The sequence below is a fragment of the Rissa tridactyla genome, chromosome 4 (genome assembly GCF_028500815.1).
Source record: "Rissa tridactyla isolate bRisTri1 chromosome 4, bRisTri1.patW.cur.20221130, whole genome shotgun sequence".
NCBI lineage: Eukaryota > Metazoa > Chordata > Aves > Charadriiformes > Laridae > Rissa > Rissa tridactyla.
This window is the reverse complement of record NC_071469.1, coordinates 23,298,119-23,315,683: the sequence shown is the minus strand read 5'-3', so window position 1 is coordinate 23,315,683 and position 17,565 is coordinate 23,298,119. Positions and strand designations below refer to the sequence as shown.

Here is a 17,565-nt window from a genome sequence, read left to right as displayed (position 1 = left end):
AAACTACAGTGATGAACGTGAGTTACCTACAGACAGAGCAAGCAGTCTTCCAACAATAATGCCTTTTTGTCACTCTCTACTGGAGCTGGGTCAATATGGAACAAAAACATTAATTTGTCCTGTTGAGTGGATTTGATTTTTTCAGTTTTTGTCATCTTTCATTCTCATTTTTCCTTCCCACATATAAGCACTTCATTTCACTCATTTTCCATACACATTTAAGAAAATGGATGTTAGCAGCATACATTTTCACATAAAGCTAAATGTCAAATTCATTAAATATTTCATGCTGGCAGGAAGTGCATACGCTCGTAACCAATCAAGGGAAAGTAGCAATACAACGTGATACCTCTGACTGACAATTTTTAAAAATGTAAGAAAATCACCATCTGCTTTTAGATGTTAAATTGGGTGCTGGGTAAACTTGACTGGTTGGATTACCCATTAATCTAGTTGTGATAGTTTAACAAGTGCATAAAATATTAAAAAGTCTATGCAATTACCATTCCTCTGAGCTATGCCATATCCCTTTTCTTTGTTTTCAACATATTTTGTGAGGCTGTTGAAATACTCCCTGGTATTCTGTCATTTCACTTTAGCATTTCTGAACCTAGTACCCCTGAAGAGATAGAAAAGAAGTATGCACAAGCTAATTTAATTTTAGTCAAGAAAGTATAGCGAGAGAGGAGGGTCTGAATACTATTTTTATACTTATTGTATTTCTGAAAGGTGCTGACATTTCTAATTGTACGTTCTTTAAAGCACAGAAGAATGGCAGTTCAAGCACCCATCTAGCGAGGAGCTTTCAAAGCAGGGAAAGGAAAAACTCACAATGGCTGCTTAGGAAAATAAAAACACTGCAGAACTAAAATCTCAGTGCCCTTAACTACATAAAACCCAGAAAAATTCTCACTGTGCCAACAAATCCTAAATCAGTTTTTGTGTATATCCTTATCAATAGTTACATATTATAATTATTTACTTCTCAGAGAATAAAGTCTTCAGGACAGGGGCCCTAACATCAGCAGTGCTTAGAACAGGAGTGTCCTGCCTTGAACATATTACAAATAGCAATAATTACCATATATCACTGTCTTTCAAACCATTCTGGAAAAATCTGATGCTAGACAACAATAGTGTTCCTTAATCTTTCGTGTGGGGAATTCCAAAGTGTTTTTAGGCTCCTTCTTGCAGACTGATCCAATTTTCATTAAGATTTCAGGTTCAAGCCAGCTTCAAACCAAGAAAAGCTGAGTAGCTTTGTTAGCATAGTGCTAACTTCTGTTTATAGGCCTAGCCACTTCACAGGACATATTTTGGTTCAAAACAGTGCTGTACCAGGTAGGTTCAAGTTCACAGTTTCCGTGGGCTGGCCTGGCTCAGGCAGCAGCGTTCAATTCTCACTGAATACAACTACGTAGGTATAGCCTAGGCAAAAAAGAAATCGCTTAACCAAGACCACACAAAAAACGACAAGGCTGGAGTAGAAATCCACTCTCCTGCTCCCAGACTCGTGTGCTTCAAGACCTATTCAAAAAGAGCTACTCCCATTTTGGACATCTGTACTTTATTTCTTTAATTTTATGTCCATTTTTGGCTTCCACACAACCTTTCATATGACTGCATATAGTTAGCAACCAGTGAAGACAAAGATATGTTTTTCTTTCTTCAGGCTAATAGAAAAGGGAAGCAAACTCTGAATGGCACAGAAAAGGCTGCTCTATTCACCATCTTTCTCCGCTTCACTTGGCACCAAAATATTGAATGGTGACTAAATACTGACATGCTTCATTGTAACTGAGTGTTAAGAGTACAGGGATATAGGAGGAGAGAAAGAATTAGCACACCACAGGAGGCAAACACTGGATCTGCATTTAAAGAATATGGGAAATACCAGTCTCTTCCTTCAATCAGTTTTGACTGATATCTTATCTTGGTTTGAACCACAGTAAATCAAACTCTACCACGTATTCAAATGTCATTTGTCCATGACACAAAATTATTATCAACACAGTGATCTTTTCAACATCCCACTTCGACTTTCATTGCAACTTTCCAAAGATTATCTTAATATAAATGAAAATGCTGTTTGGACTAAGTGTAAAAATGTGAACTGTAGTGTCACAAATGAAAATAAGACACTGACTAACTGAAGACAGTGACAAATTCTTGCGTAGATCCCTTAAGAATAGGGCAAGAAATAACTGATCAATCTGTACAGAGGAATAGGGGATTATGTATTAGGGAAAAGTCTAGCTAAAAGGATAGCTAAGCATGAGAACAGCCATTGCAATATTGAAATCTCCTTCATTGGAAGTATCTAAGAACAGGGCATAAAATCATCTGCCAGAAATCATTTAGGTCAGTGTTTTCAATATGTGCCCTGCATACCCCTATGGGCCCAAGAAGAAAAGCTATCAGTGAAGGGTAACAAAGAAAAACAACCTAATGTAGGCTTGTGTTCATCATCCAGCATCTGTAAATAAATTGGTGAAATGTTAGAGATATATATAAAAAAAAATTTAAATCATTCATATTGATATTCTAGTCCCAACTCACACCAGGAAAATGCTTTTGAAATCCTTTCACTCCCCTTCCGTGTAAGATAGTCAAACACATCTCAACATTCCTCTTTGCATCAGTTGTGCCAAGTCTATAACAATCTTTCATGATTATCTAAATATCTCAAAGCGTTTCACAAATAATAGATAAACCTCTGTGACACTGAGAAAAAACAATATTGTATGTGTTCACAGTTTGTCTCATGTAAACACTGCCACAGAGATGTTAGCAAATTAATTAAATTCAAGAGTAATTTCAAAACTTGATTAGAACAAGGTCTTTGTCATATGTGCATCAAGCAGGTACAAGGATTTGTCATCACTGTATTAGCAAATCTTCAAGTTCTTTTAGGGGACATTCTCTTTTTCCACTACACATGACAAAAGGCTGGTACGTCTGTTACAAGATTAATACACAGCCATAACTCAGACTCCTTTCTTTTGTTGGTTACAAAGGAAAAATATGATACCCATGTGTAAACTGCTCTTGCTGATTATTTACAAGAACTTCCAGATTCTGACCCAGCCTCTCTGCTGTCAGAACCACAGTCAGAGCCTGCCCACAAACCTAAAATGGACTGCCCAGGAGTTACTCTCTTCCAAACACAGCCTTAGAGCTCCTGTCTACTGACGCTGTGCAAATGGCAGGGAAACAACAGGAAGCCCAAGGCTGGCTTGTGCAGGTTATCAGCCAGAAATTATTCACTGACATTAAAAAAATCTCTGCAAAAGTCACGGTCATGGGATGCTGGGATACTTTCCCCTCCCTCCTCCCTCTCCCAGGCACTGCACTTTTCTAAGGCATACGTGACAGCTCACTGGTCAAAAGAATGGATGTGCTAAGGCAGGACGTGAACTCCAGGAACAGCTGAAAGCACCTTCATTTTTTTCTTTCTGGTTTGGCTTCAGGACAGCAGTCCTCAGGGCATTCCTAGCTAAGACTTATTGGCATTAACATGAAGATGCACTGCTACTGACACCATTTGTAGCACTACTTACAGAGCTGCCAAGTCCAGATGAATACTTGAGGGAGATTTGTCTTGTGCTGGAGTGAGATTGCACACTGCTGGAGGGCAGTTCGAATTTTGTTTCCCTTGCTTTGCTTTCTCTCTCTCCTGACCTCTTTTCCACCCTGCCCTCCTCCAAATCCATCCATCTGCTCTTGTCCCTCACTCGTCTCCAACCCTGCTGGCAGCGTGGGAGGCAGCATACCCATAACTCTCTGCTTAGTTTCTCTTCTCGGCACTCAACTACCCTCCCCGTTGCCTCTGACACTTGAGCCCAGAGCAAGAAGCCAAGCACATGCTCATATGTGACAGGACTCATCAATGAACTTCAGGTATTGGAAAACATAAAATAGAGTAGAAGAGCATTACAGTGACGAGCAGGAAGAGTTGAGGGGAGATTAGAAGTGATTGGCAGGGGCAAGTCCCAAATAAGGAGCCCTCCTGCTTCAAGACTGGTGACTGTGTTTGTTCCAACACGCTCACTGGCAGCAGTGCTATCATCAGGTTTATGATGCTATTTATAGAGAAACTGAATACAGAGAAACCCAAGAAAAATTCTCACCTTTCCCTTTCTGAAATAAGACTAAAACCAATAGATCGCTGCTAAAACCCGTTTCACTAGCATAAGATCAGTATTTCTTGCTCTTGCTAAAATTGTGAGTTCTAGTTCATGCAGGTCTCTGTTCTGTCAAGAGCCAAACAGGAAGCAAGTGCTTTTGGCTCAGGATCTTGGGGTATAGAGATGACTTTGTCAAAAGGAGTTCCTGTCAGAGAAGATGAATGTACCACTGAACAAACCATTCTATGATATGATATTGTTTTTCCTTTTTAGGTAATACCTAAGAAAACTGCTTTCTTGCCAGTATGTCACAAGCCTCAAGTGTCAAGGAATAAAATAGCTGCTCTCTGGTTCTCTGAAAACTTCACCCTTCGATGAACAACAGACAGGTTGAAGCAGTGATGATGCTGCTTATCCATAATCTTCTTTTTAAAGACTAATAAAAAAAAAATCCATTGCCCCATGACATGCCATTGGATGAAATGAGTTGATTATTTTTCCTCACCAGGAAAGTGTCCCAGGATTCCAGTAACATTTAGGAAGAGTCTGAATTTCCCACCACAGAAATTCAAGGTGTTCTGCTTCAAAGTGCTCATAGGATGATGTAGGGTCAGGGTTTTACCTGATGTCCTTCTGCTAGAGCAACTGGACTGGGATCTTGCAAATATCCTATCTCAAGGATTCACAAAAGAAATTTAGCCAGTGGTCTCATGGCCAGACCAACCAGTGAAGGAAATCTAAGTCTTGCAACTTAGCATAAAAAGGCTTGCATACAAGGGAAGAACATTCTTATTGACAGAAACCTAGTGGTAAAACAAGCAAGTGGAGGAGACAAACAACAAAGCAAAGATTCATGCTGACCTTCCTAGCAGGAAGCTATCTAATCTACATTTGAAATGTGATTGATGCTGGCTGTCTGCCACAGGTACAGCCTACCAGTGGAGTGAAGGAATCTCTTGATCACCTCAGTCATGCGAAGGGGACTTCAGCAGCACCAGCGACTATAGTATAGACTGGAACTGTGAGACACCAATACATCACTCAGCTGGGGCTGTTCAATGTCTCCAGCAGGACTCTCTGAGGTTAATAGCCAAGGGAACAGATCTTTCACATACGAGTAAGGCCAGAAAAACACATGCAACATAACCTCTAACCCCAGAATAAGAATAGTGTCAGCACTAATTGTTTCCCTTCAAAGATTTCTTGGGGCATCCTTACGGATGTATCTTCGCATTACTGACCATACCTAAAGAGTTTGTACTGATGCTCCTCTGTAAAAACATGTAGAATTTCTGCATCAGTCTAGTGGTGTCTTCCCAAACCTGGCTAATGATTGGAATCTACAGAAAAATACTTTGAATTCAAGCAAATCTCATTAATGATCCACCACTTCAATTAAATGATAATTTCTCACATTTTCTGGGCAACGGCAATAAAAGTGGATCTTTCATCATGTGGTAATGGTCAGAAATCTTCTAAGCAGCACATCAATCAGGCTATTTTTGAGTTCACTGGAGCTATACTATTTGCCTATCCTGAGGACCCAGTCTATTTAGCGGTCTTAAGTTCCTATACACAGTAACAGTCTTAGTTAAAGTGAATAAAGGCTTTTCAATACTCTGAAAACCTATACGGGAAAAGGATGAAGAATACATATAATATAAGACAGCTATTACAAAATTAGTCTGTGCAGAAAAGATCTTTCACAAGGAATAGAAAGTTGCTGTTTGAAATGCACTTGTTCAGCATAGCCATTTTTATTTTCTCTTATTCTCAATTCTTTATAACATACACATTTTTTCTTTTACATTTTTGGTGCATAAATTGCACCAGTAAAGTTGCCATAGTCAGAATGATTTATCTGTCCAGGCTGCATGTAAGACAATTATTAGAAAGTGACTGGGAATCAAAGAGAGCTCGAGTAAGCAAAAAGAAATAGGTTAAAGAGACTTCGGACCCATTATGCTGCTCACAGCAGTATATAATAAACAGAACAGATGAACAGTGTCACTGGCAGGCTGATTGGGCACACAGAGCTCCATCTCAATGCTAGGTTCATTCTGGCTACACAAAGCTGGCTTGGAGTTCACTATATAGTATATAATTTAGGGTAGCTTAGATGATAAGGAGACTGGTACAACAGCAGAATTACACAAGACTTATCTCATGGTCATCTTCTATTCAGATAATACTGTAGAAATACAGTTGTAATTTGAGCTATGATAAAACTTTATAGCTACACAAAGATGGCATCTGCCGATATGATATGGCTTCTACCATCTCACAGTACTTCACAGTGTTGCCATACTACATCACCGCCATGTACCTACATGCATTCACAAATCAGACTTACGAAAGAGACAGCTGTGGCCCTCTAATCAGTTTTGCTCACAATTAAGGTCCACCTAAGCAAAAGTATGCCTGCACAGTGTACAGCAGGTGGACATGAACACATTCTCCTGCACTCAGAGCTGGCAAAAGCAAATGAAATCACTGCTAATAATGCCAAGCTCAAAGTAGTATTTTACAACTTCCAGCAGAGCTGCACTAACCATGATGATGTAACTTCTTAAAACCCCAAAGCATGCACAAATTAAGAAAGAATCCACCAGGAAAAAGAGGTGTATACCTGCCCTAAATCCTTCCAGTGAGAAGCTACCCAAAGCTATTTGAGCTGAAGTTCAAAATATGAGCAGGAACAACCCTTGTCTCTTTTCTTTCCTTTGCTGTAACTTGGAGTCCCATTAGAGTCAATACAGATGTGGTCAAATTGGTCAGTGCAGCCTGAAGAGTGATTCTGATGACCCTAAACCAGACATCTACTGAAAGTTCTCCAGGTTCCACAAACCATATTTGACTATATCTCGCCTAACCATAGCAGGTCCTTAGAAACTTAGAATACCTCTGCATTTCAGATACCTACCTACATCTAGGTGTTTTATTCTCCAACTAAGTTATGCTCAAATGGCGTAATTCAGTTGCCCATCTGAGATCCTATGACATCCTAATTGGCCTTAAGCTCTTGCTCCAGAAGGGCTGAGGTCCTTTATGTCCATTATAATATATACCAGGACTATGCAAATGTCTCCACTGCCTTATAGTTCCTTAAATGACAACAGATGCCTATTTTTAGAAAACTAAACCAACAAAAAATGTCTGGTAGCAATGAGAAATTCAGGTCACAAAGTTACGTGTCAGTATATCATTGTAACCCAGTAATGAACTCTACTTCTCCTGAAGACAAATTGGTATGGTGGCTGTAGCATCACGAAGAAATGGCACTGGTGTTGTTTCTGTGGCTGTCGTGATTGCTGCTACCCAAGGCCTCTCTGCACAACCCTTTCTTGTCCAATCTGAAATTAGCAGTGTTAACATTTAAGTAACCAATGATGGATTGGCGTTAACCTAGAGGAATGTCTTTGAGATGTGTGAGCTGCTTCTTTCCTTTCAGCTGGAAGTTTCTGCAGTACCATTTCTTTTATAATTCTTTTATTATTGAGGATTTTCACACATAGTAGCTAGTGACTGCCTTTTGTTTCTTCAAAAATGAAAAGCTGAAATTTGAGAGGATAAAAGCCCTGGACAAGCTGTCAGTATGTATTTGCTGTTTTCGAATCATGCCAGTACTATTATATTACAGTATTGAGTAAGAGAGAAATAATCCAAGCACCCTTTAACAGCATATCACCAAATTTTAAGAATCTCAGCGGCATAAGTTTAGAGTGCCAAAATCCAAAATCCTCATCCAGTAAAGTCAGTAACATGTTGTTTTTTCTTCGTAGGGAAGAAAGGATGAGTCAGTCCTGCTGAGATATGAACATATGGCTCTAACAAATGTAGGTACTCAAAGCCTGATCCTTAAAGCACTGTGATGATCCTGTAGGATAGTGATACCAAAATAACTTCTATTGCTTTGTAAGAAGATGTTTTGTAGGGTGTTAACTTTTGTTATCCCCTACTAGTTAAACAGTCTATTGTCTTCAGCAAACAACAGTCACAAAATCATGCATAATCTATGCGCTATCAGAAAGAAAGAAAAGTGAATCAATTTAAAGACCTATTGAATGCATCTTTTTGTGGCAGAATTGAGGAACAAATGGAAGAAACATAATCATACTTCTCCAATGAAGGACTAGCCAAATAAACAGATCATCATGTATTAAAGATACTTTATGAGATGAAGACATTGCGTAATATGTCCGTAAGATTATTTCGACTGTGCTTTAGTTTTACTCACAGAGGAGGACCCTGATACATGCCTGAGGAACCAACAGAGAACATAAAAATACTTCTTTTTTTTTTTTTTAAATATGCCCTAGGTTACATGCTTACTTCTAAAAGGTAGGAAGAACTTAATGTGCTTGAAAACAGTGAATTCTAGTTGGAGACAGACAAATTTGTCTTCATGTTTACCCTTTTTTTTTTTTTCAGCCTTACCACAGGTACACTCTTTTCATTCTGCATTTTTGGAACCTCTGGCAGCAGATCTGACCCTGGCACACTTTGGGTCCATTCTTTTGTAACCTACATTACTCAAAGCAGCTTTCCTTTGTCTCTCCTTGTTAGGTCTTTATTTCTTTTCAAATGTGCTCTAAAATTCCAAAAAGCAAACACAAAATGCTAGACCTAACTATGTCTGGAGTTCTAAAAAAAATTGAATACAACCCAAGACTTTGCAACTGATCACTACCCCTATTCAGGACTCCAGATCCTAAGTACAACAAGTTTCAATCCCTTTCTTATATTTTATATGTCATGCCCCAGCTGTCACAACTCAGCTTTCAGCAGGATGTTCCCCTTCCATTTTAAAAACAGAAAAATAAAATTAAGCCAGACTTGTGTATTCTTTTCCACCTTTTCCTTCCCTCTATCCAGGTTTTGATAACAGATTCTATCACCTTACTGGCTTTCATTTCCATTCCCAACACGGAGACACACCCACACTGAAGTTTCCACCCTAGCCTCAAAATCTTACCGGTGATCTCCTGTGCTTGTATTTTGGAACATCTGAATAACACATAATAATACATGCATTTGGGACACTGCCAATAATAAGAATTGTAAAAGCATAAGAATTGCATTAGCCATTAAAGAAAAAGTTGAAATCTGAATTCTTGGACTGAGCATTCCCAGACCAAGGAAATATCCCCTAAATTCTGTGGTTCATTAACATGGTAAGAGATTCATAGTTCACTTTTGAAATATCATTTTGTTTAAATAATCTGAGTTAATGTTTGATTGTAACTGTGAAAAGCAGCCCAGAGTGTATGTTGGGAGAATAATAATGGTCCATGGACTAAAACAGATTGGTACTACCACCCTGAAGTACAAAGGTGTATGATATGTGCTGTTCTCACTTGTTTTATCTAATTGGGGTAACCAGTGAGAACTGCATGGCACGTTATTTGTGAAAGTCAGTGGGTCCATCTTAGAGCACATTTTCCATTATAGTTAAAATGTTTTTCATATACATGCTTTATAGACAAACAATAGAGGTGTGACTGATGTCTTAGGAAACAGAACACGAGCGGCCTCTGCCTGACAAAGGCCAGGTCCCAGGATGTTTTCAGTTTCTTACAGAAAACAGAAGACAGAGACATTCCTATTAAAAAAAAGGATATTAAAAGGGTACTATTTAGCTTTTTGCTGAATGTCACTTCTTTTACATAAAAAATCCATAAAACCCAAACAATTGTTTGACATTTATATTCTCTGTTTTGGCTTCTGCTATTACACTGAGATTATTACAAAATAAAGGTTAGGCATTCCTATCACACTGAATTCTGTAATAATTTACCTGTTGAATAGTAGTGTGTTTGTTACCCCTTTCTTATCTTGACCTCTTCATTGTTCCCTCCCCTTTTCACTCCAGGTACTTACCCTATTTACAACACAACATCTAGGGACCCTGTTCTCCCTGTGGTTCCAGGCACTCCTTTACTTTTAACTCAGTAAAGCCTGCAGGGATAACACAGTTTTTACACTTTTAAAGTGAAGAATCTCATGATCTCACTGAAGTGAGTGGTAAAATTCCTAGCTCTGGATTAAGTCAAGAGAGTAAGAATTAAACTGTATCACCATATATATGCACTCTTCTGTCTCAACCTGATATAGTCTACATGCTAGCTACATAAATCCACATAAATGCTAAAAGCTGAACCAAAATCTACTCAATTACAACTGATATCATAGATCTTTCTCCCAAGCAACCTCCATCATTTCAGGTAGCATCAGTTTTCAAGAGCTGCCCAAGGGACTTTTCAATCCAAAAGCCTATTAATCGGTTACTCTTGTACATATGTGGCAAAAAAATAGCATTGGTGATCTTCACTGAAATAATAATTCTGTCTTAACCTCTCCAACTGCTGGCAATTCTACTGCTCTCCCTGTCTTATACTCACACTTTCTTTTCGTTCCCTTTTTCTCACAGTACGGATGACATCTTAACGATACCCTACCTTCATCTTTCTTACCTTGACTAGAGTTCAGTCTTTCCTTACTATTCCTAAGAAAGCTGCTGTCCAGTCTTTCACTCTGCCATTTTATTATTCCTAATTTTACTTTTCTGAATCCTTGGTTTTTCCATTTCCAGGGCATCCTAAACACAACAATGACGAAACCAATAGCTGTCTGCTCTCTTTCTTCCTCTCGTGCTAATTCAATCATACATTCCTATCTCTTAATACACAAGGGTCCACAGTATTCATCTGCCTCCCCTGCAGGCTCCACACAGCCTTTAGTAGAGTTTTGATTTCTTCATTCTCTTTTATTTGCTTTCCAAACTCTTCAAATTTACCCCATTACTGTATTTGGCACTATTGCGCCTATACAATGCATTGCCAGGAGCGTCCTCCTGTTTATCAAATTTCTATTCTTCTTCAAATCTCTCTTTAAAATAAACTCCTTAGAGTTGTTCTGCAACCCATACTAATTATGCACAGCAGAGTCCTGGTCTATCAGATGGGTCAGTAGCCGATATGATTTTGTGATACAGGTAGGACATGGTCGGTACCCTGCTGACTATGGGTCATTTGCTGGGATCAGAGCTGCTTTTTTACACATGACAGTTTTCCATAGCAATCTTCTTACACTGAGCTACTAAGAAACAGCTTACCAGTGCAGAAAGATATTGTCTAGCTCACAGTTGCACTCCACTTTTTTTCATATATCTTCTTGAAAACAGAGGACAGAAATGAATACCTTCATTCTACTCATCTCTGCCTTTATAATCAAGTTTGCCTTCTGCATTGGTCCCTTTGAATGAAAGGACAGAAAAAGCAGGAGCTGAAGCAGGTTGTAACACTCTGCAGGCAACGTCAGTTTAATTTATATTCAGTAGCTGATGCTGAAGATTTTTCCAAAAAACAGTCACCAAGGGATGATCTAATCCCGATACCTGCATAAAGGCATTTGAGACTCAGCTCAGCTGCCCTGCATATAGGTGTCCATTTCTGCTTGAGGTGTCTCAGGTGAAGTGAGAAATACCATGGCAGGTGACACAGGACCTATGGAAGACTTGAGCCCCTCTGGAGTAGCAGCTGGGGAATATCAAATGTTTCCAGATACCTCTAATGGGAAACTCAATTGAGTCTTCAGTGTCTGTAAGGAAGCGCAAGTAATACTAGTTTCCTCTAGTTGTAAAGTGCAGAGATAACCTTATTTCTTAAATGATGTGATCTGTGTATGATGACAGGCTGTTTTGCTCCCTCCTAATTGTTTTAGCATTTGATTGCAATACATATGCTCTTCTTTCAATAGCAGATCTTAGATTGCTCTAAACAAGTTAATTACATTTCACAACACCCTTGTGCATTAGGGAAGTATTAATATTCCCATTTTGCAGCCAAGGAAAAAGGGAGGAAAGGAAAGGGTAAGTGCCTTACTGAAGGTTAAACAGTAAGTCCGTAGCAAAATCTGAAGAGGAACTCCAGACTGTCAACCACAGCTTGAATTCCCCACAGACCACTAACTCCCACATTAAATGTAAGGATGATAATAAATGCGTGATTTTAGGGTTCCAAACTGCGAAAGCCATCCTACATGAACAATGTCTTTGTGAAAGGATGCAGGAACTTGCATCAAAACTTCAGAGTTCCAAAACGTCAGTGTAGAGATAAACACCTACCTGGAAATTCCAAAGGTTTTGACAATCCATATCACTGCAATGAGAGCAAAAACTGCAGGCACAAAGGATGGAACAAGACCGAACTCCATTTTCTGCCTACTAAGAGCATCACCAAGACAGATATCCTTCCCTTGGAAAAGACATCTCACCATCACCCTGCAAGACAGTCGTGCTTGGGGATAATTTCTGAGCATATTGGAAACAGTCTCATCTACACTTCTTTTCTACAAATAAACAGCCATTTTAAGCAGATAATTCATAGGGAAAAAAAAACATTGCTGAGATGTGTCAGTCAGGATGAAGGACCCACTGGGGTTTAGGTACTGTACAAAAATATATGTGCAAAGAGACTATAAGCCAATTTAAGTACGGACAACAGGTGGGTGTAACAAACAGGAGGAGGAATGCAGGAAAGAGGAGAGACGAGAAAAACAATTACAAGAATTAATGTCTTCATATGCTGCTATAAACCCAATCTTATTTTCTGAAAAATATAGGTGGGAAGTTGCATGAGGTGTGAAACTAAAAATCTTGTCTTTCACTAATTGCAGTTATTATTGCTTTACCTGAATTGCACCAAATGGGAGAAGCAAAAATCAGCGATAGGCAGATCAAATGCTTTATGGTTGTGTATATCCAAGTTGATTCCACCAGAAACACAAACGGCAGGTTTGGTTTTTGAAATGTAAGGCCAGGTAGTGTGAGCTCCTGTGCCCCTACTCAATGTGTTCAACTCTCCCTAAAACAATATATATGATATTCTAGGACATATTTCACATTGAATTGTTAGGGACAAGTCCCAGTGACTTTTGGGACGCAGTTTGATCCGTTTGTTAATGGGATTCTATAGTTTGATTGCCTGGGATAGCAGGGGACTTCACTGGAGGAATCTGGACCCTATATACTTCCAGGTTTATGAAATATTTGGTGTATCTAGAAAACACACTCAGCATTTACGGGTAACACACAGATATAATCTATACCCAAGACAAGTGAAGATACTACACAACAGGATAAAAGCACAGGTCAGTCTCCATGCCCTGTTTGTTCCTGTTAAGCGGCTGAGAAATCAGCCTCCCATTAGCTGTCTGTCAGACACCATCCCTCATGTCAATTCTATTCTTTTAAATCTGTTCTCTCCACAAAGTCTTTCTACGGTATATTGATCTTTGCTGATGTGAACTGAGAATACCAGTTTTATGTCAGACGAAAGCTACCAGCACACTCTAATCTATTTATCTATGTAAATATTTATAGTTCAGTCAGCATTACGGAGTTTGAGCATTAATTCATTTCAATAACTATCATTCCGACCTGGGTTCAAACCAGCAACATCATCAGTCCAAAGCAAGCTGTATCTCCACAACAAGGGCCCTGGCCTTTAGAAATGTGTATAGTTTCTAGAAAATATTGCCTGGAAAAACCAGATCTAAACAATCTTTGAGATACCATAGCTCTCACTTACATCATTGGACTGCTAGTTTGCTTGCCAGGAACATCAGTTGATATATTTCAAGCACTGTTAGCACAATTCCTACTAGACAAAACTGTGGAAACTGCACGTTCTCTGTCTGACGACCAGAACAGGGCACAATCATACAATACGTACTGAAATGAGCCTGGTATTTGTGTGTGAACATTAACTGGGCATGAGCTCTGCTTTTAATACTTAGGACTCTTCATATCCTTGCACCACCAGCTTTCTACATGTTGATCTTTGTATCTGAGAAAAGCTACTTCGGTTCTTTACTCCAAGGATATCACATAGGATGCAAAACTTAACATCATTCTTCACATGTACATGCAGAGAACAGCCTACATATGTCACTGTAAATCAAATTCATTTTAGGGCTCTAAGTAATTTTGTGTAGATCTTCACTAACATTTATATCTACATAAATATATATTTTGTTTCAAATAGAATGGAACTCTGATCTACCTTATTTTCTAACCACATCACTAATTCTTCAGTGGGACTATGTGAGTACAACGTCATTGCACTGTTCCTCTATTGGTTAAAAGATTGGGCCTGAGACAACTTTTCCTAACTAATTTGCCTTTTTCCAGTCCACCAAATTTTATCTGTTTCCTGAGTCCCTTGGAGAATCAGAAATTAACATTTTTTGCTTCCTTCCTGCCTATACATTAGCATCCTTGCTGCTTGGCTAATGAAGTCAACACACTGAGGGGAAATAACAGGTAGAATTCTGCAGTGCTTAGCAGGGATTCGGCTTGGTAGAGAGGAAACCTGCTGGGCTGGAGGTCTTTTACCTGTTACAGTACTCTACAGTTTTAGACATATTAGTAAATTGTGACCAACCACCTGTTGGATCCATATGCTTTAAAGCTGATTGCCAAGCAAAGGAGCTGCATACAGAATGCCATCAGTAAAGCCTCCTGTGTGCCTTGTCAGGGAAAGGGAGGAAAGGGCTTTTTGCATTAAAAGGCATTTTGCAATCCATAAAATGAATTAAAATGAGGTAACAGCAAACACACATTCAGAAAAACACCTGGGAAGAGCAAGTTTTCATCACACAGAATTTTGACCCTAGGATAAGGAATATAGTGTTATTAAAATAATCAAATCTCTGTTAGCACTACTATCCATGTGTTCGTTGTAGAGATGAGGGCGGAGGAGGCTGAAGTGTTGATTTCAGCCTTCAACTAATTAAAGATGTAGTAAGGCTTAAACTAAAGCTTAATTGTGTATACTGTTCAAACAGCACATCAGATCTGCTTAGCAGAAAGATGTCTGTTCTGCTGTTTTCCTTCTACACCAGGAGAAACTGTTTCTAAGGTTTCGTTTTGTAGACGTGAGGGCACGGGGGATGGCAGACAAATTGGCCACTAAAACTGAACCTGCAGAATAAAGATGAATAATCAAAGCCCGTGCTATCACTTCATACTTCCTGCAAGCACTGCTGTACAGCGACTGGCTGCCAGCAGTTCTGCTGCAAACCTGAGCATATGGCTTCAAGTTGCTCTGCTCCTGTACCAATGCACAGAAATATGACACACCAGTATACAAATTACCAGTAGGGTTTTTTTCAGTCACTTCTTCTGTAGATTGCATATGAACCTCCTCCCCATGCCAGGAAAGGAGAGCATTTCATTATGGTTTATTTTAAAACACCACTTGGATCTTTTTATTGAAAACCACTGCACTGGCGTAAATCTCCTTCCATCATCACACAAACACACTCCCTAAGACAGTCTCCAAACCTAACTATAGAGTTAAGCAAACTATCCACTTGGGCTGATCAATTGTTAACAGGACAGAGTAAGGAGTCTAAAGCTCCCTTTGGGCTCCATTATTTAATGTGTCTTTTGATACCATCCACATTATGGGTCATATTGCAGCAGCATTTTGCTCCAGTTGCTTGCCAACAAACATTTGCCATCGAGGAGCCCTGAGCAGTCACATCTGTGTCCACTCCTGTACCACCCATTTAGCAGAAACAATGATCACTAGAAACAACAAAGGAGCCACAGATAAAACAAACAATGCTGTGAGCCAGAGATCGCTGCCATCCCAGGCAAGTTTGTCAGGAAAATACTCAAGAAAAAGGGAGGGGAGGGAAGACAGATATCAAATATAGAACTATAAAACTTACACCTAGAAGAGGTTTTACCCACGCACCCGCCCAACCCCATAGCTGAGAAGCATTTTCTACCGAACTGCTAGGATTGAGCAAGAAAGACTAAGCAGTGCACATGGGAAGCAGACAAGCATCCAATGTCTCCTCCCATTTGGAGTCAAATAGTCTCCTACGAGTCACTAGACACAAGGAATAATAATAATTGCTATTATTATAGTAATGATAGTAATAGAGAATCACCAACCTTGAGGATCCCAGTTCACCTGTTTTCTTGGAGTCTCGATTGGAAATTTCATCGCTTCCTTTTTGCACAGGGAGGAAAAAGAATTAAATAAATTCCCAACCTTCCTGTCTCAATGCTGCAGTCAAACAAATTAATTTCAAATTATAGGGAGCCTGCGCTGTTTGACTGAGGGGAACTGGTGGTTGCCAAGGAAAGAAATACACAAATAAATCAAAGAAGGTGGGGAGGGGCGGGGAGGGGAGTGGAGTGGAGGGGTTTGTATACCGGCGAGGTGAGGAGGGGTGCAAGCACCCCAGCAGAGAGAGGGGGAGAAGGGATGGAGTGAGGACGGGAGAGGGTCTGCGGGGGCAGTGGGAACGGAGCAGGCTGAGATGGGCAGCGGGTCCAGGGTGCTGCTAGCTCCTGGGGAGGCTCCCGCGGCTGGCTCGCCCAGTCCACCTGCAGATGTCAGGGTGGCGGGGTCCCCGCTGCAGCCCGGCCCCTCCTCTGCGCCCACCTGAGGGGGCACCCGGACTGGCGAGCCCGCAGGCTTGCAAGGATCGGGGAGTCAGCCAGCCCCCCCGCACCCCCAGGGACACCTCCCACACGCGCGCACACTCTCTAGCTTGAGCCACCCCCCGAAAAATGAGCCCACCTCAGTTCAGCCCCGGGCACTAGAGGGGTAACAGAAGTCAGCCACGGGGGGCTCGCCGCAGCGGCATGGCTGGGGCGAGGCTGGGGACCACCCCGGCTGAATGCAGCAGCAGCCTGGCTCGGCAAGGAGAGCCGGAGCAGGAAGAGAAGAAGGAGGAGGAGGAGGAGGAGGAGGAGGGAGCCACCCTATAGCTTTGGAGGGAATTCACGGAGCCCCTCTCTGCACTGGCTTAAAAAGGGGGTGGGGAGAGGAAGCGGGGGCAAGAGGCTGCGAGTCCCTTTGTAAGAGGCGGTGGCGGGGTGCCCTAGGGAGGGGGCAGGCTCCGGCTGGTACTTACTGGGTATCCTTCCCTGGAGGAGGATGCAGGCTTGTTTGGCGGAGTTTGCAGCCGGAGACACGCTCCACTAAGCTACGAGCAGCGGTAGAGGCGGCGGCAGCACATGGCAGGAGTACGGCAGCATCCAGAGCCTCTGCGGCGCAGGGGGAGGGGAAGGGCAGGGGATGGTCCGAGCCCCCGCAGGCTCAGGAGGACCAGGACCGGGCACCCCAAAACGCAGGGGACTCCTGCTCCCCTTTCTGTCCCCGCTCCTCTCTGTGCTGCGGACAGGGATGGACACCTGGCGTCAAGGGAAACGCTGGCACGGCCGAGCTGAAAGATGTGGCCAGGCTGCGGGGAGGGGGCAGGAGGGCTGGGAGGGAGGCTGAAGGTCTCTGAGCCCCCCTAAGTTGTCAGGAGGCTTCGGGGAAATGGAGGACACTTGGCTTCTACCTTGGGCAATTACCAGACACTCGCTGCTTTCCAAGTCTGCATTCTCTCTCCTCTCCCTCCTGCTCCA

At 41.2% G+C, this 17,565-nt stretch overlaps 1 protein-coding gene across 2 annotated transcripts in view; it reads right to left on the bottom strand.

The window, feature by feature from the left end:
- KCNK10 (potassium two pore domain channel subfamily K member 10) overlaps window positions 1-17,192 on the bottom strand; it is a 64,996-nt gene extending 47,804 nt beyond the window's left edge. The window contains exons 1-2 of one of the 2 annotated variants that reach the window (XM_054199914.1): window positions 17,067-17,192; window positions 16,096-16,153 (exon numbers count right to left, since the gene is read on the bottom strand). In XM_054199914.1, the coding sequence (XP_054055889.1) occupies window positions 16,096-16,147 (52 nt within the window). In that variant the 5' untranslated portion in view covers window positions 16,148-16,153; window positions 17,067-17,192. Of the gene's footprint in view, window positions 1-3,560; window positions 3,633-16,095; window positions 16,154-17,066 lie in introns of those variants that run through there. The other variant, XM_054199915.1, reaches the window with a different exon arrangement.
- Between the last annotated feature and the right edge of the window lie 373 nt (window positions 17,193-17,565).